Source organism: Colobus angolensis, unplaced genomic scaffold (genome assembly GCF_000951035.1).
Source record: "Colobus angolensis palliatus isolate OR3802 unplaced genomic scaffold, Cang.pa_1.0 Scaffold129, whole genome shotgun sequence".
Classification (NCBI taxonomy): domain Eukaryota; kingdom Metazoa; phylum Chordata; class Mammalia; order Primates; family Cercopithecidae; genus Colobus; species Colobus angolensis.
This window is the reverse complement of record NW_012114141.1, coordinates 6,430,123-6,453,489: the sequence shown is the minus strand read 5'-3', so window position 1 is coordinate 6,453,489 and position 23,367 is coordinate 6,430,123. Positions and strand designations below refer to the sequence as shown.

The 23,367-nt window shown below is 35.1% G+C and overlaps 1 protein-coding gene across 1 annotated transcript in view; it reads right to left on the bottom strand.

Moving 5' to 3' along the window:
• KCNH8 (potassium channel, voltage gated eag related subfamily H, member 8) overlaps positions 1–23,367 on the bottom strand; it is a 373,663-nt gene that overhangs the window by 79,137 nt on the left and 271,159 nt on the right. The window contains exon 8 of the mRNA XM_011933727.1: positions 6,565–6,762. Within this exon, the coding sequence (XP_011789117.1) occupies positions 6,565–6,762 (198 nt within the window). The remainder of the gene's footprint in view (positions 1–6,564; positions 6,763–23,367) is intronic.

Below are 23,367 nucleotides of genomic sequence, written 5' to 3'. Positions count from 1 at the left end.
CGGTGTTTTTAAACATATCATTTTGGTGAACATAAAATGGTATCTAATTTTGGTTTTAATTTGCTTGTTTCTGATGAATGATGTTGAGCACTTTTTTATATGTTTGTCATCTACTCTGGTATTGGAAATCTACTTTTCAGGTTTTTTTTCAAGCTTTTGCCCATTTCAGGGAGTTGATTGATCTTTTTCTCATCGATTGAACAATTCTTTATATACAGTAGATGAGAGTCCTTTGTCAGATAAACATTTGAAAATATCTTCTCCTATCCTGTAACTTCCCTCTTCACATTTATAATAAGGTCTTTTGATACCAAAGAAGTTCTGCAGTTCAATTTATCATTCTTTTCCTTTATGGCTAGGGCTTTTTGTGTCATGATTAGGAAACCTTTGCCAAATCAAAGGTCATAAAAATATTCTCCTGTATTATCTTTTAGAAGTTTTATTGTTTTCCCTCCTAAATTTAGATCAAAATCCACCTGGAATTAATTTTTATGTACAGTTTTAAGAGGGACCAAGGTTGTCTTCCAACAGGTAGATATACATTTGACCCAACAACATTTACTGAAAGTAGCATCCATATCACAAACGAAGTGACAACATATGTGTGACAATATATGAGTTCAGAAACAGTTCTGAGCTCTCTTCTATTTCATTGGCCTATTGGTCTATTATTGGACAAACACCATACACTCTTAATTACTGTAACTTTGAAATACATTTTGATATCTGTAGCACAAATCTTCCAATTTTGTTTCATGATAGCTTTGACTGGTTTTTGCTCTTTTCCACTGATTTTTAGAAACAACTTGTCAATTCTGAAACACACACACACACACACACACAAACACACATCTACTGGAATTTTTATTGGGATTGCATTGAATCTTTAGATTACTTTGAGTACAACTAGTATTTTCACAATGCTGAGTCCATTGTTAGCAGCCATCACCATTGTATAGCCTTCCATTATTTTCTCACTAATGTTTTGTAATTTTCTGTATAGAAGTCTTACAAATTTTTAGTTATAATTATTCATAAATATTTAATTATTTGTAATAATTTTATATTTTATTTCTAATTTGTTACTAGTATATAGAAATGCAATTGATTTTTTACATATTGATCTTGTGTCCATAAACCTTACTGAATTCACTCATTAATTCTAATATTCATCTGAAGCTATTAGGATTACTTATTTGTTTTGAGTGTTCTCAAAGTTCACATAGTTTTGTCTATGTATAATTTTTAGAAATTATTTTTGCTTTAAATCTGTCTGATTTACAGTTTTAAATATTCCTCCCATATATTAGTGGTTTGTACACTCCATAATTACAGATGCTTATATGGAAGTTTATATGGCATCTTAAATGAAAACTTTATATATATATATACACACATACATATAAAGTTTATGCTTAAATACATATACACACATATATGTGTACATATGTGTGTATGTATGTATATGTCTATATATCTCTATATATCTCTATATCTCTATATATCTATATCGCTATATATAGCTATATATCTATATATAGCTATATATATATAAGCTTTGCCTATCTATGAACTTTCTTAGCTCTTCACTGTAGCTCACACTGTACCTCTTCAGAAAATCTATATATATCTATATATAGACATATAAAATAAAACTTGTACAACTCCTGTGGAAATTCTGATGGGTTCCCAGAGGACTCCCAGGTGGATCCATTCAGCATTTTTTCATCCGTTTCTTCTCACTGAGCAATATTATCTCTGTCCTTGATAATTATCTGGAGTTTTGCCAGTCCCCTTTCTCATTTAATATTGCTACTGTTCATTTTTCTAGTATATTGCATCCTTGCCACTAGCAATTTCATCAGCCTTGTGTGGCGGATTTCTAGTGAGATACCCTAGACTTAAGTCTATGGTAACACAGATTTTAGGTTTTTCTTTTTAAAAATAAATTATTTGTTTACATTTATCAAAATTAAGTAAATAAAATAAATTTATAGTACATAATAAAATGAATATTTTAGAAGAAGTTTGCCAGGTCTTAGTGAGTCCTGGATTTAAACTCACTAAATCTTTCTGCCTTATGTCTAAATTGGGGTATTAATAATCTCTATCTCACAGTATTATAAGAATTAAATGAACAAAGTGCTCAATAGTGTGAGCTCTTATGATTAATTCTCAACAGTTTACAAGTAATTGGTTAATTAGGAAATATTCAAATGCAGGCATCATTTTTCCTAGCCAGGGTAATTTTCACAATGATATAAAATTATTTCCCCACAAACACAAATATGAAAAGCTTTAACTAATAAATTCAAGTCACTTAGATGCCATTTGACTTTCAAATGAATAGTTTGCTAAGTGCTGCTCAAGTCACCTAAATTTTTAATGCCACTTACCAATGAGCACTGATTTTGCACTGGGACATTTGCTCAATAAACATTCAACAAACAAGAAACAAAGTGACATTATCAGATTATTTCCTGTACCTTTTGGTCTTTGTGATCAGTGTTGCACCTACCTACAGAGAACAGCGGGGAATAGTTTGTGCATTAACAATTTTTGATTCAGTACTACTCACAATACAGTAAGTGGATCAATAGAGAATAAGCTCAATTATCTTACGGATTTTTTGAAATGTCAAATTAGTAGAATTAAGCTGTGAGCATTTCCCAAAATTATCATCAGGAGTAGAAGAAACATGGGCAAATATTAAATAAGTATACACTGTGTTTATCTGCAAAATGCTTGTGATTTTGCTTGGCTGAAATATGGGCTATCACAGAGAATGGAAATTATAAAAAGTCTTAATGTTGGATATGAAACAGTCACCACAGGGCCTGGCACACTGTAGCTCTTCAGAAAATGAGAATTCCTGTTCTCTGCTCCTTAGGCTGTCACTGCTCTACATCAGCCAAGAGCTTGTTACAGCTGCTGCAGCCCCAGCATGCTACTTCAACAACTGTCCCATGGCACTGTCTTTCCAAGAAACTCTCACAGCTTCTGAACTTCCTAGCTGATATGGCACTTAGCATTTACTGCCTGGTATCAGTAAAACTCTTTCCACATGTTTCAGCCTATCTCCTCCAAACTGGATCATAAGCTCTTTGAGGGAACGTTTGTTTTTATACTTCTTTGATTTCACTGCATGCTGGGTGACCAATTGCTTAAGACCCACACACTCATATCACATCTCTCATGCAAGGAAGCCTGTAGGAGCCATCTCCTATTATAAGGTTCAAAACTCAAAGTGATATCTTGAATTAAGGTCATTAAGAGGACATGCTAAAACAGGTTTCGAGGGGAATATTGTGGGGCAGAAAATATTAACAGAACTCTAGCCTAAAAAGAACTCTTAGTTGATCCAGGTAGACTCTAACATCTCCTAATACTCCATCACAGCAGTCTTATGGTTCAGTGAAGTTTCCCTTTACATATTTAAGGAGAGAAGTAAGTATTCACCTGGGTTCAAACCTTGCGTCTTTACTAACTGGTTGTGAGGCATTGGAAAGTTACTTTAATTCTCCACACTTTAGATTTGTTATCTGAAAACTGTGGATAATATCAATCTGCATCAGTTGGAAGTTTAGAAGAAAGAAATTATACTAAATACTTCAACAGCAGTAATTCAGTATAGAGAATTGGTTTTCCTGGGGTTTGAAGGCTGAATAAACAAAAAGGAAAAATAGAGGTAACACAGACATAGAAAATGTAGAAGGCTTAATCCTTAGGGCTGGATACACAGAGGGAAGAAGTGCAGTTATCAGAACATAGAAACACAGAGCAGGAGTTGTGAGGAGTGTCAGTGAGCCAGGGTTCTGTCTTTGGACAAGATAGCGCCCCGGACTGATGGAAAATTGTCTGAGGAGGCCCAGTGAGTTTGGTTCTGGAATGAAGACTGAAACCATCTGCTGCTGCTGAGGTGCCCACCTCCACTGAGGGAACAGCATGCGCACCACAGCAGGCAGTCCCTTCTCCCCTCCTCCTGCCTGCCAGTCTTCCCTTGGTTCCTCCTATAAGAAAAAGCAACTGAGGTCAGCTGGCAAAGAAGAATGAGTTTTGCTGAGTACAAACCCCAGCATTACAAAGCAAAATAAATAAAGGTGGGTTTGGAGTCCAGAGAAAATAGTATAATAGTCTATTTGTTATAAGAAAAAATAATAATAGTGCCAACCCCATGGATTTGCTTAAAAAATTGTGGTATTGTGTTAGAACACTTAAAACAAGAGAATGGAACATAAAAACAACTAATGAATGTTCACTATTTATTATTGTATTGGTGTTGTCATATAATAGATATTCAGTAAGTATTTGGTTACACACTTGATATGGTTGTGTCCCCGACCCAAATCTCATTTTGAATTGTAGCTCCCATAATCCCCACATGTTGTGGGGAGGGACCTGGTGGGAGGTAATTGAATCATGGGGACAGGTTTTTCCTGTGCTGTTCTGCTGATAGTAAATAAGTCTCACAAGATCTGATGGTTTTATAAAGGGCAGTTCCCCTGCACATGCTCTCTTGCCTGCTGCCATGTAAAATGTGCTTGTGCTCCTCCATTGCCTTCTGCCATGATTGTGAGGCCTCCCCAGCCATGTGGAACCATGAATCCATTAAACCTCTTTTTCTTTATAAATTGCCCAGTCTTGGGTACATCTTTATTAGCAGAATGAGAATGAACTAATACAATATTTGAATACATAAATGGTTGAATCAACCCTGTTATTTTCCTTCCTTTCTATTGTGCTGCTATCTAGCTTGTTCTCTTCTTCCTGCTTAAAAAAATTACATGCAATAATTCACGTTATCAAACATTTTCTAAAAAATTATGTAAAATGCTATATAGTGAAAAGTCTTCCTTTGAATCTGCTGATTCTTATTAAAATTTATTTATGCATTAATAAGCAATATACATATGCTGGCTCTCCTTAGCCTGCTTTCTACTGTTAGGGTTTTCTCTACTCTTTTTAAGTTTGTTTCTTTCTGTTTTTGTCCTTCCTCTGCTTTTTCTTCCTTCCCTTCAGTTTCTTTTGCTTTCCTTCTTTTTATCCTTTATGACTCATTATATTCTTTGCAATGTCTATTCCCTTTTTTTCCTTCAATTTTATGTTTGTACATAAGATGGCTTTGCTTTTTTCTTTGATATCTTTGCTTAGATACTTCATCTTATCTTTAACCTCTTTTGTTATATCTTTTCTAAGATACTTAGTTTTTGTTTGTGGTCTTCTTTAATAACAGCAATAGCTTTATTAATATATTTTGAATTATTGTCTGTTGTTAGCATGATCTCTGCAAATATGAGCAGTTGGTGTGATTCTTTGTGAGTTGAGCCTTCTCTACTTCACCAACTTGCTCACTTGTTGCTCTTACTTGTAATAAAGGAGAGTGATAGCTTTTGCACTTTAGGTTATGGACCTCACACTTAGGAAGTGTATTTTTGCTGATGCTTTCTGAGATTTGACATGCCAGGCCCTCTTGTCACATCTTCCCATCTCTCCTCGCGTTTGCCATCTATCAGTCTCAGTTTTTGCAGACTTTATGTATATTTATGAATTATAGTTGTCTCTTATTTTAACTGAATATTGAACTTACTGGCTTTAAAAATATTCTTAATGCTTTAAAAATGTGATTTCTTTGAAGAGAAGTATAAAATGCAGACTGTTTCATTATGTTCATATAAGAAATATTTATTCCTGTTTTTGATTGTCATAAAATTCTCTAGAGAATGTTTTGGGCAAATTTCCTAATTTTTTAATGTTTTGAGCTTTCCAAAGTAAGTGTACTTGGGGCTTTCATTCCAGGAGTGGGGATAGATGTTTGCTGAATCAACCACCCTCTTTCACTGAGTCTCTTATAAAAGAGTTGCCTAGGGAGAGAAGTGCAAAGACCATCTAAATTAAATTTGTTTTTTTATTGGGAGAAGTACTGCTGGATCTTACTAATACCCTCGTTTTATAGAAAGCAATTTCTATATTACTTATGGTCATATAACATTACATCAGAGATAGAAAGAACCACAGTTGCATCTTGCCTAATACATCACTTGAAAGATGAAGAAACTGAGTGAAGAGTCTGAAACAGACTTGACCCATAGTTTCAAGGCCACAATGTGGACCAGAAAGAGGGCATATGTAAAAGTAAGTTGGAGGATCTAGGAAAAGTCTAGGATCTAGGAAAGGGTCTAAGCCACTGTCCAGAGTACACATCCTAGTGGGCAGGGCAAATGTGTATTATAAGTTTGCCTACATAGCCACTTCTTACTTCGTCTTACCTTTGCAGGCTAAAACAGTAAGCTGGATGAGGTAATGATTCTACATAAGGGGAGCCCCACGTGTTAATCTTGCTCCATTCTTAAATGCACGCTCTAGTGTGTTAATCTCTCAAGTCTCTTTTTATATGGAACCACAGAGACAACTACAGCTTTGCATCTAGACTATCTAATTAGTGCTTTTAGAATCTTCCAGTGTTAATCAGCTTATCTCTATTGTATTTCAGGACGGAACAAACAGGCAGTGATAGTTAGGCAGGCATAGTTCCTCTTCTTGGTATAAAAGAAGATGCTCTCTTACCACCAATCAGCATGGTGCAGATGGAGAAGATCTTTTCTGCATCTGTATTAGCAGAGACGTTCCCAAAACCCACGCTGGTGAGGCTGCTCAGCGTGAAGTACAGAGCAGCAATATAGGCACTTCGGATCGACGGGCCCCCCAAGGTATTGTTGCCATAGTACGGAGATTCCAGTCTCTTTCCCAACTCATGAAGCCAACCTGCAATGGAGGAAATAATGCAAATGAGAGAACAAAAAGTAAAATCTCAGTATAAACACATGGGAGTAATGATAAATAAATATTTGGGGAGGTAATAATTTGCTCAGGGGAAGAAGAAGGTAAAAAGGAAATTAAAGGCAAGTTATTAGATTTCATTCTTTAAAGGTGAAAATATAATTTTCCTCATGCTATTCTCTATAATACACACAGCATATAAACATGAATTCCAGAGTGGATTGATGGACAAAGCTAAACAAGTTACTCTAATGCAAGAAACAAACTGCAGGGATGGCTACTCTCAGAAGCAGTGTTGCTTATTTCACTTGCCCTGTTAAGCTCATCTCATTTGGAATTATAAGAAGAAACAAAGAGTTGAATAAATATTTCAAAACCCAAAGTGATGATAAATTACAACAGCCATGAGTCTAGAGGTCAGAAGGGAGAAGTCTAGAAGTCTAGGTGAGATAGACTTTATTTCCATTCTGCAAAACTCTTCCCCTTTGTATTCATTTGGGGAGGTATCCACTCGTCTTACAAATCTTAGCTCATGTTACTTTACTCAGGAAGTGTTCTCTGCAGTCCCGTTTTAAAATCAGGATTGAAAGGGGGAAAACTTGCACAAGTAATGAATACCTGTAATCTATCAGAACTGAAAGCCCCTCTACAAAATGTTTTATGATACTATGTATATATGTATCAAAATTTATCAAATTAAATGCTTTATAAATATATATAGTTAATTGTATATTAATTATGTTGTCAGAAAGCTGTAAACAACCTATATTAATAAACATGAGAAGATAGCAAGTATAAACTTAATAATATTATCTAGAATTTAAACACAAAACAAAAATCACTTTAAAATTATTTATTGAAAATATTTGTCCCTTAAGATTTTATACTTTATAATTCTCTCTTTCTCTCTCTATGTGTGTGTGTTGTAACAAGCAATAACAATGCAGCTCAACTCATGAGATTCATAAGGCTTTTTGTAATGGATACTAACTACTACTTTCTAATAAATACTTCATTGAATGGCTGCTCAAGAAGAGATGAAAAACCATTACACTCTTAAGTAGCAATAATATTATCATTATCAACTAAGCTTATATATGATAAAACTGTGCTAGGTAATTAAAATGCAAATTTGAAGCAGCTGAGAATTCCTTGAGACCAAGGAGAAGTGCTTAGGGGCAAGTACTGTGCCTTATTCCTTCTGTGTTGCTACAGAGTGTTTTTCAACCTTTAGCTTGCATCAGAAACACCTAGAGGGTTTGCTAAAGAGGGTCCAAACCAAGCATTTATTTGGTTGTTTTGGTCCTGTATTCTCTGAATGAAATCACTTTGCATATCATTTACTTTCCTTAATAAAATAGGATAAAAATGTGTGTTGGAATGCACAGATGATATGCTTGCTTAATGTCTGTTAGTTTACACAAGTGTGAGATGGTGTGTCTCTGAAGTGGTTCAGGGAGCAACACACAAACAACTGACCTAATTTTGTTGATAGCTCTTTTCTGTCTAGCCAACTGTTTTGTCTATTTTGAAAAACATCTCATTCTTTAAAAGGATTGCCCTAAACTGTGTTACAGCTGATGAAGCAGAAGCAATAATGATGATGAAAAAAATGGGTAACACAGAAAGGAGGTAACACCCATAAATCCGGGGATTGGCTATGTGGGCCAAATAAAACTTTTTCACAGAATGGCTCTTCTGAAATGAGAGCACATGTTCCACTGTAACAAGACAACATGTGACTGAACTGTTACAGAAGAAGCAATTTAACCAATTTGGAATCCAATCATTTTTTATGCTGGAGAAACTCACGTCTTTAAAGGAAAGGATGTCCTAGAACAGCCTGTTTCTGCTGCTCAAATATTTTTTTTCCTAAAGAACATTTTGAAGGAAACAGCATACACAACGTAAAGTAGAATCTAAATATACTGAGTGCAGTGACTTATGATAAAAACAAAAGATATCATAAAATAATCTCATAATTAGTAAAATTGATTCCATGAATATAATAGGTTTATGAAATAAATAATCAATTTCAAAGACAGAATGACTCTTACGAGTCATTCCTAGAAGAGTTTATCATTAGCATGATAATTCAGTTGGTGTATTTTTCATTGCATATTTACCATGGACCCAGTATTTTGCTTAATTACATACTTTTAATTCTAAACAGGAGTTTATTATTTTACTCTTCAGATTTCCTACAACAGTGTACTTTGGTTTACTATTTATATGTGTGCATTCACAATGTGTACAGGTGTGGTCTGTTTTATACAACAGATGTGTTCCTAAAACCTCCGATTTATGTTAGCACATGGTAAATTAACATGTTTTAGGTTTAATATAAGGAATGTGAGCATGTTATTTAAGGAAAACCTATAGAGAATCTCTGTGGTTATATAAAAATACTTCAGTAATATGAAAAACCACCCAGTAAAAGATAAGCTTGTTAAATCAGATTTAGATGTTTGCTAAATGATATGTGTGTGGAGAGAAAGGGGAAAAATAATCAGCAAGTACTTAATCACACCTATAATTCAAAATAGTGTTCTACTTAATTTGGTATGAATGAGCCATGTTGTAAAAGAAGTTAGCTAGCAGCAAGAATGGGGCACATGTGAGGGTTTCCTTGTTAGCAGGTTAGTACACGGTCAACATTTTATTAAGTGCTGCCTGTGCTCTAGATACTCTGCTAAAATGGTACATCCCATCTCATTTATGTGCACTAACCCTATGGAATAGGTACAATTACAGTCCACATTTTGGTTCATTATTTCATTAATAATCACAAAGACTTAGGAATTATTATCTCTATTTTAAAGATGTGAAAAATATGGCTCAGGGACATTAAACAACTCGTTCAAAGTGGCATTATCAGAATTTTAACCCAAAGGTAATCATTTTGTTGTATTTTTTTTCCTCCAGTTGTCTTTTGGGCATATTTTGATTCTTTTTTCTTCAGTTTTATTGAGGTATAATTGATAAATAAAAATTGTATATATAGTATACAACATGATGTTTTGATATACATATACGTTATGAAATGATTATCACAATCAAGCCCAGTAACATATCCATCAACTCACATTATCTTTTTTTGTGTAGTGAGAACATTTAAGATTTATTCTTAGCAGTTTTCAAGCTTTAAATACATTATTAACCTTACAAGAGCTCATATGTATAGTTATCTCGTGATGCTGTACAAAATATAATTTCAAATTATCATTTTAAATTTTGCTATGTTGAGATCATTATTAAATAAGTTTGCACTTCTCACTTTAGTGGGAAAATGTGTCCCAAAAGCATAACTGCATACCAGAGAAAATAGAATTATCCAAATGCAGCCTACAATATAAACATAGTATGCCTTGGTATTTAGAATCTGGATATTACTTTAACAGTAATTAAGAAGTGTCAAATGCAAATTCCAAGAATTTAAAAATACTCTTACTAACATTTGCTTCCCCTCTCTCCACAATTCTGAAGATCCACTTAATCAACCTCATGGACTTCATTAGGATGAGAGGTGGAAAAGCACTGTGATGTTTGATGCAAAAGGTGGCAGGCTGTTTGCTGGGAGAGGCAGAGCGTTGGAAGAAAATGATTATGATGGGGCACAACATGGAGCTTCTCCACCCTCTTCAGCCTCCTAAGCAAGGGCCTGAAGCATGGGACTACTCAGCTGCAGAAGTGACTGAGAGATATCAGGATAAGTTTCAGAAGTCTGAGTGTGTGTGTGTCTTTATGTCTGTGTAAAGGGAGATGGAGTGGGATGGTTATTGGTGAAGTATTTATTACTGCTACAAATACTGAATAAGAGCAAATATCAGAGAAAAGCTTGAGATTTCATCTCTATTGCTCTTAAAATATCCATACTTCATAGCATTGATTACAAACATCATTGAAAAGAAACATACTTACATATCTGTCTCTGTGCTTCAAGGTTAATCTAGTGCCCATGACTATAATTTTTGGGGTGTTTTTGTTGTTGTTTTGCTTTAAAAACACTTTTTGTTATGAGATAATTTTAGATTTACACAAAAGTTCAAAGTGTACGGAGAGCACCTGTATAGCCCACATCTTTCGCTAGTTTCCTCCAGTGCTGATATCTTATGTTATCACAGCACATTTGTAAAAACTATAAAATTACCATTGGTACATTACTATTAATGAAACTATAAAGTTTTCACATTTTAATTTCAGAAACAGAGTCAAAGACGTTAGAGACTTGGATCCCAAAGCTCACTCTGAACCCTTCACCCCTTTTCTGTTTTATGAGATGTGATCAAGCATAAGGCTAGAACGGCACAAAGCTGTAACGGCATTTAGTGTTGATTTGTTGTTTTACTCAGAAGGCACCAGTAAATTTAGGTCCCAATTTGGCAGGAAAGCAGTTACTACTTGGAATTCCCACTAATGTCAGACTTTGATTCTCACAAAATAAGAAGTGTCTTACATTTCTGAATTAGTACAATCTACTTTTGAGATAAACATCTGAAACAAAAGTAATTAATCATAAAATAGTAAAGACTGGACTTTGAGTCAGGAAATTGGGGTGCTATGCTTGGTCTTGCTACTAATTGGGTAGCTCTATGATCCTTCATAGAATTCCATTTTATAAACTTAAATATGAAGTGACTGGATTGAGTAATCTCTAGGTTCCCTTTCACATCTAAGATTTTGTGAAATAATATTCTGCAAAGCTTCTTCACAAATGACTGACCTTTTTTATAGGCAAAATTCTGTGTAAAAAGTATGACTTTTTGAATTTGTTTTAATTATTTGAGGGAAGATCCATCAGCAAATATTGATGGAATAAAGATGACAGATTTTCACATTCTCATGTATGTATCACTTGTGATCTATTTCCATGCTGAACAACCTTCCAGAACAAGCAATATTATATATTGTTAGTACTGTCAAGAAAAAAATGTGGCACTTGTATTAAACTAGTCCAGAGGTTGCCAGTTCATAATAGTCTACATGAAAGTTGAAAAGTTTGTATGATAGGAAGTTTTTGAACACTGATTACTAAAGTACAGCATTTCACTTAAGCAATGATTAATTGAAAGATTGTAGAGTATTGTAAATTGCCAAAATAGGCCATCATCACATGTACAAAAAAACAAAACAAAAAAACAAACAAAAAAAACACAAGAAAACAAAAGACAAGCAAACAAACAAACAAAAAAACCCCTAAACAATCTGAAGCCACAGTTGAGCAGCTACTGTAGAGCTCTCTGGTTGATTCTAAGAAGAGAAAGAACAGGCCATCTGTTTCCAGCTAACTGGGGCACTTCCAAATGCCTCTTAAATCTCAGCTAATAATAGAAAAAAGTGTAACAAAGATTAGGCTCATGGTTAAGTTGGTAGAATATAAACTATGAACTGTTGCATTTAACCTTCCTACATGAAGTTCTTACAATTCACAATGCTTTCAGATCTGTGCCCCAACATGGGCATTTATTTCATGGGTAGTTGCTCTAGTGTTTCTTGTGGCTTAAATAGGTTTGTGGGACATACATTTGTGCCTGAGCTCAGAGTATCATTTACAAAGGAAACTGTTTACACAGTAAGAAAATCTTAACTGAAAGTACTCATCACTTGCATTACATCAGGACAAAAACATGTTTTAGGAAGGCAATTTGGGATAAAAATAAGGAAGTCCAGCCAAATTATTTTATTATTGATATGCTAAAGTTTATATTAATAATCTGCCTCAAATTTCCTTCTTGTCCTCTCTTTTTTCTCGAGGTTTCAGGCTGGTGAAAAGCTGGAGAGGAAAAATGAAGTGACAGGTCCCCTCTCAAATTTGCACATCATTTCTCAACTGTTTTTGGTAGTTTCCTGGCAGCCATTTTACTTAAAAGGATAGGGTTTTGCATCTATTGAAAACAAATCTCAAGTTTCCCTGGTTTGCAAAACTTCAAAAGAAAATTCTAATTATGTTTTTTTCCAAAAACATTGGAGGGGGATGCATTTTCTAACATCTCAATCATAAAAGTAAATGTAAAATAAATTAGACCATATAATATGCTTGAATATTGTATACAAAAATCCTGTTAGAGAGTTCACTGGATTTTGTTTACCTTAGCTTGGTATTGAAACTGTTCTACTGAGAGCAAACAAATCCCAAAACTAGCAGAAGTTAAAAAATAACAAAAATCAGAGCCGAACTGAAGGAGATAGAGACATGAAAAACCATTCAAAAGATCAACAAATCCCAGAGCTTTTTTTTGAAAAAATTAATAAAATAGACCACCAGCTAGATTAATAAAGAAGAAAAGAGAGAAGATTCAAATAACCATAATCAGAAATGATAAGGGTGATATTACCACCGACCTCAAGAAAAAACAAAGAACCATCAGATAATATTACAAACACCTCTGTTCACATAAACTAGAAAATCTAGAAGAAATGGATAAATTCCTGGATACATACACCCTCCCAAGTTTGAACCAGAAAGAAATTGAATCCCTAAACAGATGAATAACTAGCTCTGAAATTGAGGCAGCAATAAATAGCCTACCAATCAAAAAAAAAAAAAAAAAAAATTCCACGACCACACAGATTTCTGGCTAAAGTCTACCAGATGTACAAAGAAGAGCTGGTACTATTACTAATGAAACTATTCCAAAAACCTGAAAAGGAGGGAAGGAGGGACTACTTCCTAACTCATTCTATAAGGCCAGCATTATCCTGATTCCAAAACCCGGCAGAGGTACAACAAAGAAAGGAAACTTCAGGTCAATATCCTTGATGAACATCGATGCAAAAACCCTCAAAATACTAGCAGACCAAATCCAGCAGCACATCAAAAAGCTTATCCACCACAATCGAGTAGGCTTCATGCCAGAGATGCAAGGTTGGTTCAACATACACAAATCAATAAATATGATACATCACATAAACGGAACTAAAGACAAAAACCAGACGATTATCTCAATAGATACAGAAAAGTCTTTTGATAAATATCAATATCCCTTCATGTTAAAAACTCTCAATAAGTATTGAAGGAACATACCTCAAAGTAAAAAGAGCCATATATAACAAACCCACGGCCAACACCAGGCTAAATGGGCAAAAGCTGGAACCATTCCCCTTGAAAACTGCAAAAGACAATGATGCCCTCTCTCACCACTCCTATTCAACATATTATTGGAAGTTCAGACAAGAGAAATAAATAAAGCGTATTCAAATAGAGAGAAAATCAAACTGTCTCTGTTTGCAGATGACATGATTCTACATATAGAAAATTCCATTGTCTCAGCCCAAAAGCTTCTTAAGTGGATACACAACTTCAGCAAAGCCTCAGGATACAAAATCAATGTGCAAAAATCCCTAGCATTTCTGTACATCAACAATGGTCAAGCTGAGAGTCAAATCACAAATGAACTCCCATTCACAATTGCCAAAAAAAAGCAATAAAATATCTAGGAATACAGCTAACTAGGGAGATGAGAGATTTTGTATTTCTACCAAGAGAACTACAAAAAGACGTCTCAGGAAAATCAGAGATGATACAAACAAATAGAAAAACATTCTATGCTCATGCATAGGAGGAATTAATATTATTAACATGGCCTTACTGCCCAAAACAATTTATAGATTCAATGCTACTCCTATTAAACTACCTTTGACATTCTTCTAGAAGAAAACTATTTTTAAATTCATATGGAACCAAAAAAGGGCCTGAATAGTCAAGACAATCCTAAGCAAAACAAACAAAGCAAAAACAAACAAACAAAAAAACAAAGCTGAAGGCATCATGCTACCCAACTTCAAACTATACTATCAGGCTACAGTAACCAAAAGAGCATGGTACTAGTACAAGTATAGGCACATAGACCAATGGAACAGGATAGGAAATCCAGAAATAAGATCACACACCTACAACTGTCTGATCTGTGACAAACATGACAAAAACAAGCAATGGGGAAAGGATTCCCTATTTAATAAATGGTGCTGGGATAACAGGCTAGCCATATGAAGAAGATCGAAACTGGACCGCTTCCTTATACCATATACAATAATTAACTCTAGATGGATTAAAGACAGCAATACCATTTGTCCCAGCAATCCCACTACTGGGTATATACCCAGAGGTACATAAATCATTCTATTATAAAGACATGCATGTGTACGTTCATTGCAGCACTATTCACAAGAGCAAAGACATGGAATCAACCTAAATGTCCATTAATGACAGACTGGATAAAGAAAACGTGGTGGGCCGGGCGCGGTGGCTCAAGCCTGTAATCCCAGCACTTTGGGAGGCCGAGACGGGCGCATCACGAGGTCAGGAGATCGAGACCATCCTGGCTAACAGGGTGAAACCCCGTCTCTACTAAAAATACAAAAAACTAGCCGGGCGAGGTGGCGGGCGCCTGTAGTCCCAGCTACTCGGGAGGCTGAGGCAGGAGAATGGCGTAAACCCGGGAGGCGGAGCTTGCAGTGAGCTGAGATCTGGCCACTGCACTCCAGTCCGGGCGACAGAGCGAGACTCCGCCTCAAAAAAAAAAAAAAAAAGAAAGAAAATGTGGTAGATACACAACATGGAATACTATGCAGTCATGAAAAAACAAGATCAAGTCTTTTGTGGGAATATGGAAGGAGCTTTGTAGGCTATTATCTTCAGCAAACCAACGCAGGAACAGAAAACCAAATGCTGCATGTTCTCACTTACAAGTGGGAGCTAAATGATGAGAACACATGGACACAGAGAGGAGAACACCACACACTGCAGCCTTTCAGAGGGTAGAGGGTGGGAGGAGGAGAAGATCAGGAAAATCAACTAATGGGTACTAGGCTTGATACCTGGGTGATGAAATAATCTGTACAAAAACCCGCATGAAACAGGTTTACCTAGTAACAAACCTGTGTTTGTACCTCTAAACTTAAAAGTTAAAAAAAGAAACTGTTCTAAAGGACTTTTCTTCATGTTTCTAGGAAAGGTGCAAGTCTCAAAAGGAAACACCAAGTTTTAGATGTCAGCCTTTGTTAGAAGAGTGGATTCTGACTCATATGCATTTAAAAACATATAAGTAACTTTGTTTCATGGCTTGACAGGTGTGAAAAACAGTAAGTAGTGGGAGTTTGCCTGAACATTCCAAAATAAGTTTTCAGCCAGTGTGTGGTGAAGCAATTGGCCTTGAAGTAAACACAGGGCAATGACGTTGTCTTGGAGAGACCTAAAGTGGGGCACAGTCATTTTGAAAAATGAGAAGTAGATAGAATGCAGAGAGACACCATGCAGGAGAACAAGAAATGCAGTGAAATGCAGAAGAGAAACATGAGTAGAGAGAGATGTGTCAGACCCTGGTAATGCAATAAACCTTGATAACCCAGAAGGCAAGCAATGCAGCATATAAAAGTGCATACGTGATCTTGTCTTACAATTATGTTGTCTGATTTTTTTATGTCTTAGTTCTGCCTCTTAGTGGTTATGTAATGCAAGTTTACTTATTCTTCTTCTGTCAGTCTTCTTCTCACTAAAATGGAGAGCACAATAGTAACTCACTTCATAGGCTATTGTAAGGTTAAGTGACACGATTCACATAAAGTACTTAGCAGAATGCAGTATTACATTTTGCAAGCACTCAATGTAAGGCTTTTATTAGTGCTGGTGCTGTTGTTTTAAATATGGGATTTCTGTTTTACTGAAAATTATGCAGACTTCAAAAATCCTTCATTATTGAAAACCTATATACAATATTAATTCAGCATCCCAGTTTCATAGGTAGAAAATAATGTACACAATTGCATCATTCTCAGAAATCAAAAATCTTGTAACATTCATATTTACAAATGACACTTTCCATTATGAGGTACCGAAGACATTAAATGGTTAAGACATAGACTCAGAATATTTTCTGGCATTGATTTGTTTTGCTGTTATTTGATTCCCTATGATAAAAATAGTATGTCGTAATGATCTTTTTCCTGTTTGTGTAGGAGATCATGATTTAATGTGCTAAGTACTTTATATATTATTTAATTTAATCCTACATCACATAATTTAATTTCTTACAACTCTAAGAACTATGTATTACAATCTAAAATGTTGACATTAAAATATTGGTACTTAAGAAGGTTAAAGCAAAACAACCAAGGGTGGACATCTGTTAGGGAGAAGGACCAGGTTTTGAATCTGGGTTTGTCTGAATTGAAAGTCATTACACTTTTTAATATGCTCCTATCTCCTGATCCTTCTTGTTAGTCAAAGTTTTGATATTAATGAACTTCTGATAGACTTCATCTCTTTCATAGAAATAGCTATCCCAGTAGATTTTTCTCCATAAGTGCTCTTTCCTTCCACCTGCAAATAGGAATTTCTCACATTGTCTACTCTCTACTTACTGTCTCCATCATCTAGGACATGTGGTCTGCAGACCTTATATTATTTTTATGTTGAATATGAAAACTTTTCTGAACACTTCCCCAGCCCTTCTCCCAGAAAACCTAGCTATTATTCCAAAGGCAGCTGGTGGGAGGGTGTTTTAATGTTCTGTGTATGCAAAGATTTTGGTAACATAAGACCTTTTTGGAACCACAGACTGAACTCTCAGCAAATTCCCAATGACACATTTTCTAGGAATAGAACTCTTTGGTTACTGTCTTATGAATTTTGCAAGATATTGATATAGGTCATACCTATGCTGTGAAGAAATTTATAACCTCATAGCTTTTGTTTATAAGAACCCAATTTTCTATGTAATTTCTTGGACCTTATCAAAAATACTGAATAAACTAAGAACTTCAAATCACATTTTAACCATACAATTTATTGACATTTGACTTCTAATTTCACTTACAGACACCAACTATCTGTTTAGAAATCCATTGTTTGGCAACTATAATGCCTTTTCAATGGATTTGAAACAATGGAAAGAAGGACAAAAAGTGGTTTAGCCTCCAGCATGGCACACAAAAGCTGGTTTAATTCACATTATAACCAAAGTACAGTATCTGGTTTTAAATGGATAAACCTAACTAGAATTGACAGTGGTTTTTTTTAAAAGCACTGTGAGAACAATGGGCCAATATCCTTTAAACATTGAAGGATATGACTAGTCGATATCTAGATCTAACTCCCCATCTTCCTTTGAAGATAGAGGCTGCTTACCCCTATTGCATTAATTTTTGTGTTCCTGTTCCTGGCCTTGTCCATTGGTACCCTTTGGTGCTTTGCCCTGTGACACTCACGATATTATATGAGATGAGACATTTTATTAATCAAAACCATGGATAAATCTGAATCACCAACTCAAGACAAAAGGGAAAGGAAAGGAGATTTGAGAAAGGAGAAAGATACACATCACACGAAGAAGGAAATATTTATTGACTATAGAGCAAACGTATAGGACGAAAGGGACAAATGCCACAGGATCAAGAACAATGATATTTTTGATTCAAAAGTAGGCAAAAGTGGAAAGAAGAACAGGACTAAAGTGGCTGATTGCTAAGAAGCAAAGTCACAGTTTTGGGTGTTCAACCTCCTCTGTTGTTCAAGACTATATCATATCACTTAGTCATGAGGCTAACAGCAAATTCAATGGCTATCCACTCTAATATTTAAACTTACAACATTCAGTCAAATAACATCTAGCCCCTGGCCATCTACGGAAAAACCAAATTTACTTCATATCTTGTATGTCATATCAATTTTGGGACAATTCTGATTATTAGAAAGTTATTTCTGGTGCAGGGAACATCAGGGGCCCTAATATACATATCTACCTGAGTGGTTTGGGAATATCAAAACCATACAAGCCAACAGAAATTTAATTTGCACAATTGCCTAAATCTTGACCTACCAATTTGGAAAAATGTCTCCATTATATGTCATTGGGTGGTATTTTCCAGAAACTCCAATTTTGGGAAGCATGTTTTAATTTCCATGTGGCAAATTTTACAGGTGTCCTTCAGGGACAGAGCTCTCCAACTTTGGCCAGGTACCAGAAGTGGCAAGAGGCACAGCAATAATGGGAAAAGGGAAGTCCAAGAACACCAGAGCACAGCAGGAGCATAGCCCAGCAGGACCAAGGGAACAGCATCAGGGATTCTCAGGGAGAAGCTAAGAAGCCAGGGCTCTGGCTATTCCAGGCCTTGGTGGAAGGCAGAGTTTGGCTCCAGTTTCCACAAGAGCTAAGAATCCAGGAACACATGATTCTCTTTGCTGTCACAGCCCTGACACATTTAAAATCTAGTGTTGAGTCCAAATCTGCCTCCGTTGCTTCTCCACTCTCTGGCCTTATTTCTACTTTCTTAAGTAATATTACAGCAATTTTCAATGTTTAAAAATAAAATTGTTAAGACCTCAGCTCCAACTTCATCCCCTCTATATGGTAGTCTTTTCCAAGGTCATATGACACCACTTCCTGTGCCTGCTTTTCCTTTTCTGAACATTCTACAGATTGTCAAAGTCTATCTTTGATATTTTGTAGTAGAACTGAACTGAACACAGTCAACGTTGTTTTTTCTTTGTTTGTTTTTGCCAGCAATTGCCCCTTCATGACAAGATTTGATTCCTAAATATTCTGTTCTCACATCCTGTTCCCAGTCAAGTTTACTTTCAGACCAGTTCCCTTTGCATTTCCTTCCACTACTACTGAAGGGGAGACTTACCTTGAGCCAGGAGACTACAACATTAACTTCATTGAGTCCATCTATCTGATAGTCTCTTGCCCTTAATTAGCTAATTAAAAATTCTCTCCATTAAAAAATATTTAGCGACCATGCACAATGTTCAGGCTGTTGCATGAGATACAAAAATAAGGGTGAAAAGTCTTTATTATCTTGCAGTCTATTGGTGAAACTCTAATACAAGTGTAAATTAGGCAATATAAGGTTGGCTCTACTAAGTCCTCCTAGCTGGATCAACCAGAAAGAGTTTAAAGAAGGAGAAAAATATTCAAATTGTACTGTACAGAATGAGTAGAATTGGATGGACAGAGATGGAGAAAAAGTACATTTAGGACAGTTGAAAGGACATGAATAATAATCACAAGGCCAGGTAAATATAAAGCATTTATGGGGAAAGAAATTCATGTGAATTGGTTCAAATTAATGGTACAGAACGAGAAGTCATGTAAAGTATATTTAACTTACAAGTTTTCAAACTTTAAATGTTTTCCATTTCTTCCAAGTTATCAAAATCAAAACCCATAAGAAAAGCTTGGTTTGGACTGATATTTAATATAATGGCTCATTCTCTTCCTCTGTATATGTGTGTGTGTGTGTGTGTGTGTGTGTGTGTAACAGGGAAACCACAAATGATGTGGGGATGGATTTAGTATAATTCTTCCTAGAATCAGCGAGTTCATTCAACTTTATTTTGAAATACTTATAATGCAAAAAATAATGCACATTTTAAATTTTAGAAATAATTTTAAGAGACTTTTTCATATATTTTTTGGCTATTTGTATATCTTCTTTTGAGAACTGTCTATTCATGTCCTTTGCCCACATTTTTATGGGATTATTTATTTTTTTCTTGCTGATTTGCTTGAGTTCCTTGTAGATTCTGAATATTAGTCCTTTGTCAGATGCATAGTTAGAGAATGTTTTCTCTCACTCTGTGGGTCATTAGTTTAATTAGGTCTAATCTACTTCCTTTTTGTTTTGTTGTGTTTGCTTTTGAGTTCTTGGTCATGAACTCTTTGCCTAAGCCAATGTCTAGATGAGTTTTTCTGATGTTATATTCTAGAATTTTTATGGTTTCAAGTCTTAGATTTAAGTCTTTGATCCATCTTGAGTTGATTTTTGTATAAGGTGAGAGAGGAGGATCCAGTTTCCTTCTTCTACATGTGGCTTGCCAGTTATCCCAGCACCATTTGTTGAATATTATATTTTTGTTTGCTTTGTTGAAGATCAGTTAGCTGTAAGTATTTGGGTTTATTTCTGTGATCTCAATGCTGTTCCATGGTCTGTGCGCCTATTTTTATAACAGTACCATGCTGTTTTGGTATCTATAGCCTGTTGTATAGCCTTGTAGCATATCAGGTAATGTGATACCTTCAGATTTGTTCTTTTTGCTCAGTCTTGTGTTGGCTACGGAACCTTTTTAGTTCCATATGAATTTTAGAATTGTGTTTTTCTAGTTCTTTGAAGAATAGTGATGGTATTTTGATGGGAATTGCATCAAATCTGTAGATTGCTTTTGGCAATATGATCATTTCCCTAATACTGATTTTATTATGAGATACCACCTTACTCCTGCAAAAATGGCCATAATTAAAAAATCAAAAAATAATAGATGCTGGCATAAATGTCATGAAAAGGGACTAGTTTTACACTGTTGGTGGGAATGTACACTAGTACAACCACTATGGAAAACAGTATGGAGATTTCTTAAAGAACTAAAAGTAGAACTACTGTTTGATCCAGGAATCCCACTACTGGGTATCTACTCAGAGGAAACGAAGTCATTATATGAAAAAGACACTTGCACACAAATGTTTATAGCAGCACAATTTGCAATTGCAAAAATATGAAACCAGCCTAAATGCCCATTAACCAATGCGTGGATACAGAAAATGTGACACACACCCACACCCACACCACACACACACTCACACACACAGTGGAATATTAGTCACCAAAAGGAATGAAATAATAGCATTTGCAGCAATCTGGAATGGAACTGTAGACCACTATTCTAAGTGAAGTAACTCAGGAATGGAAAATGAAATATTGTATGTTCTCACTTATAAGTGAGAGCCAAGCTATGAGGATGCAAAGGCATAAGAATGATATAATGGACTTTGGGGACTCAGGGGGAAAGGTGGAAGGAGGGTGAGGGATAAAAGATTACACAATAGGTATGCTATACACTGCTTGGTGACAGATGCACCAAAATCTTAGAAATCACTACCAAAGAACTTATTCATGTAACCAAAACCCACCTTTCCCCCAGAAATTATTGAAATAAAATAAAAATAAACATAAAAAGAAATAATTTTAAGAGAAATAATAGGGAAAAAGATACTGAGGCTTTGAGATAGTGGTAGAAATCTCTTGGAATTTATTTTAGGATTTATCTTAGGGTCATGCAGTCTGACCCAATAAATGTACAATCATGACAAAGCTTTTCCGTCTTTAGAAAAGATTATACTCAAGATTTCAAGTTGCTGGCATTCGATCCTTATGCTGGGGTTGAGATAATAATTTCTAATCACTGTGGATCATCATCACTATGATGCAACCATTATAAATACTGTTAAGGATCTTTCAAGATACTGCAAAATTCTTTCACCTGCAGTGATTTCATTTAGAGTATTTTTAACCCCTTTCACTTTTCAGTAAACTAGGTAATCCATTTTTCATTCAATTGCTTAAACTGATCAATCTCTTGGCCCTATCTTCCTTAGACCTCCCAGCCCACTGGAGGTCTCAACACACTTTAATTTCTGGTTATCTGCCTACAGGTAATACTAGGCTGACTGCTTTGTGAACATAGGGATTATGGTCTCTCTTACACACTTGATTCCCAAGCCTAGCTCAGGATGAGGCACCTAATATGCACTCGATTAATATTTGTTAAATGATAAAAAATGTATTTCTAAATTGTAAACACCACAGAATAGATACTCTTGCTTTGCATATAAAACAGGATTTGGGTTTACAGAATGGTTTGAACTGCAGCCCCCACCAATATGTAATAATTTATCTTTAGGTAAATGAATTCTCTAAGTTTCAGCTTTTTCAGCTAAAACATGGAACTAAAAATGCCTTCTTGTTTGCTGAGAGCATTTAAGAAAATAATTTTGTAAAACATCTGGCACGGTGCATGGTGTATTGTTCCTGCTTAAAATGACAGTTCTTTCTTCACCTTTTCTGCAGTCTTCTATTACTTTGTCACAAAAAAACTGTATTATTTAAAAATAAGTTAGCTTTCTGATTTGGAAGATTAGTTGACAATTTTCATTATAAACTATGTATATATCTACAAATAAACATGTGCCAGTTGGGAAATTCAAATGTTAAAATACCATGATCTGTAAATGTAGATAGAAACTAAGATATAATGACTATTTCTAAGACATCAGTATCATATAGCAAAACCATATACTTTCTGATTTGTTCCACTGAGGTGTCTAATATCTGAAGGAGGATATTTTGACCCAACTGTTTGGCTTGTAATGACATTTGACCTCCATCTCCACCTAGTTACCATCATTTGTACTATCTCATGTTCTTTGCATCTTGACCAAAGAAATAAACACATATTTTAATTATTATATCCAATTAGTAAACACAAGTGGCAGCAATGAGGCAAAGGCAGTTGAATATGTTTAAAACAGAGTATGGTAAAATTGATTAGTCCTCCAAACAAAACAAAACAAAAAGACCTGACTGGGATTATACATTCTTTAGGAACATTAAAGACAGCAAGCATTGATTTTTAAAAAATTAGACTTAGTAGAAATAATAAAAAATAAAATTAACATTGGCTAAAAATGCACAGATTAAAATTTGTAACTGATCCAAAATTGATGAGAGAATAACATTTTCTTGGTGGAAATTAGCTCACTAAAACTTAAATTGACAAAAATTGGGCATTGTAGAAATGTTACTAAAAAAAATCAA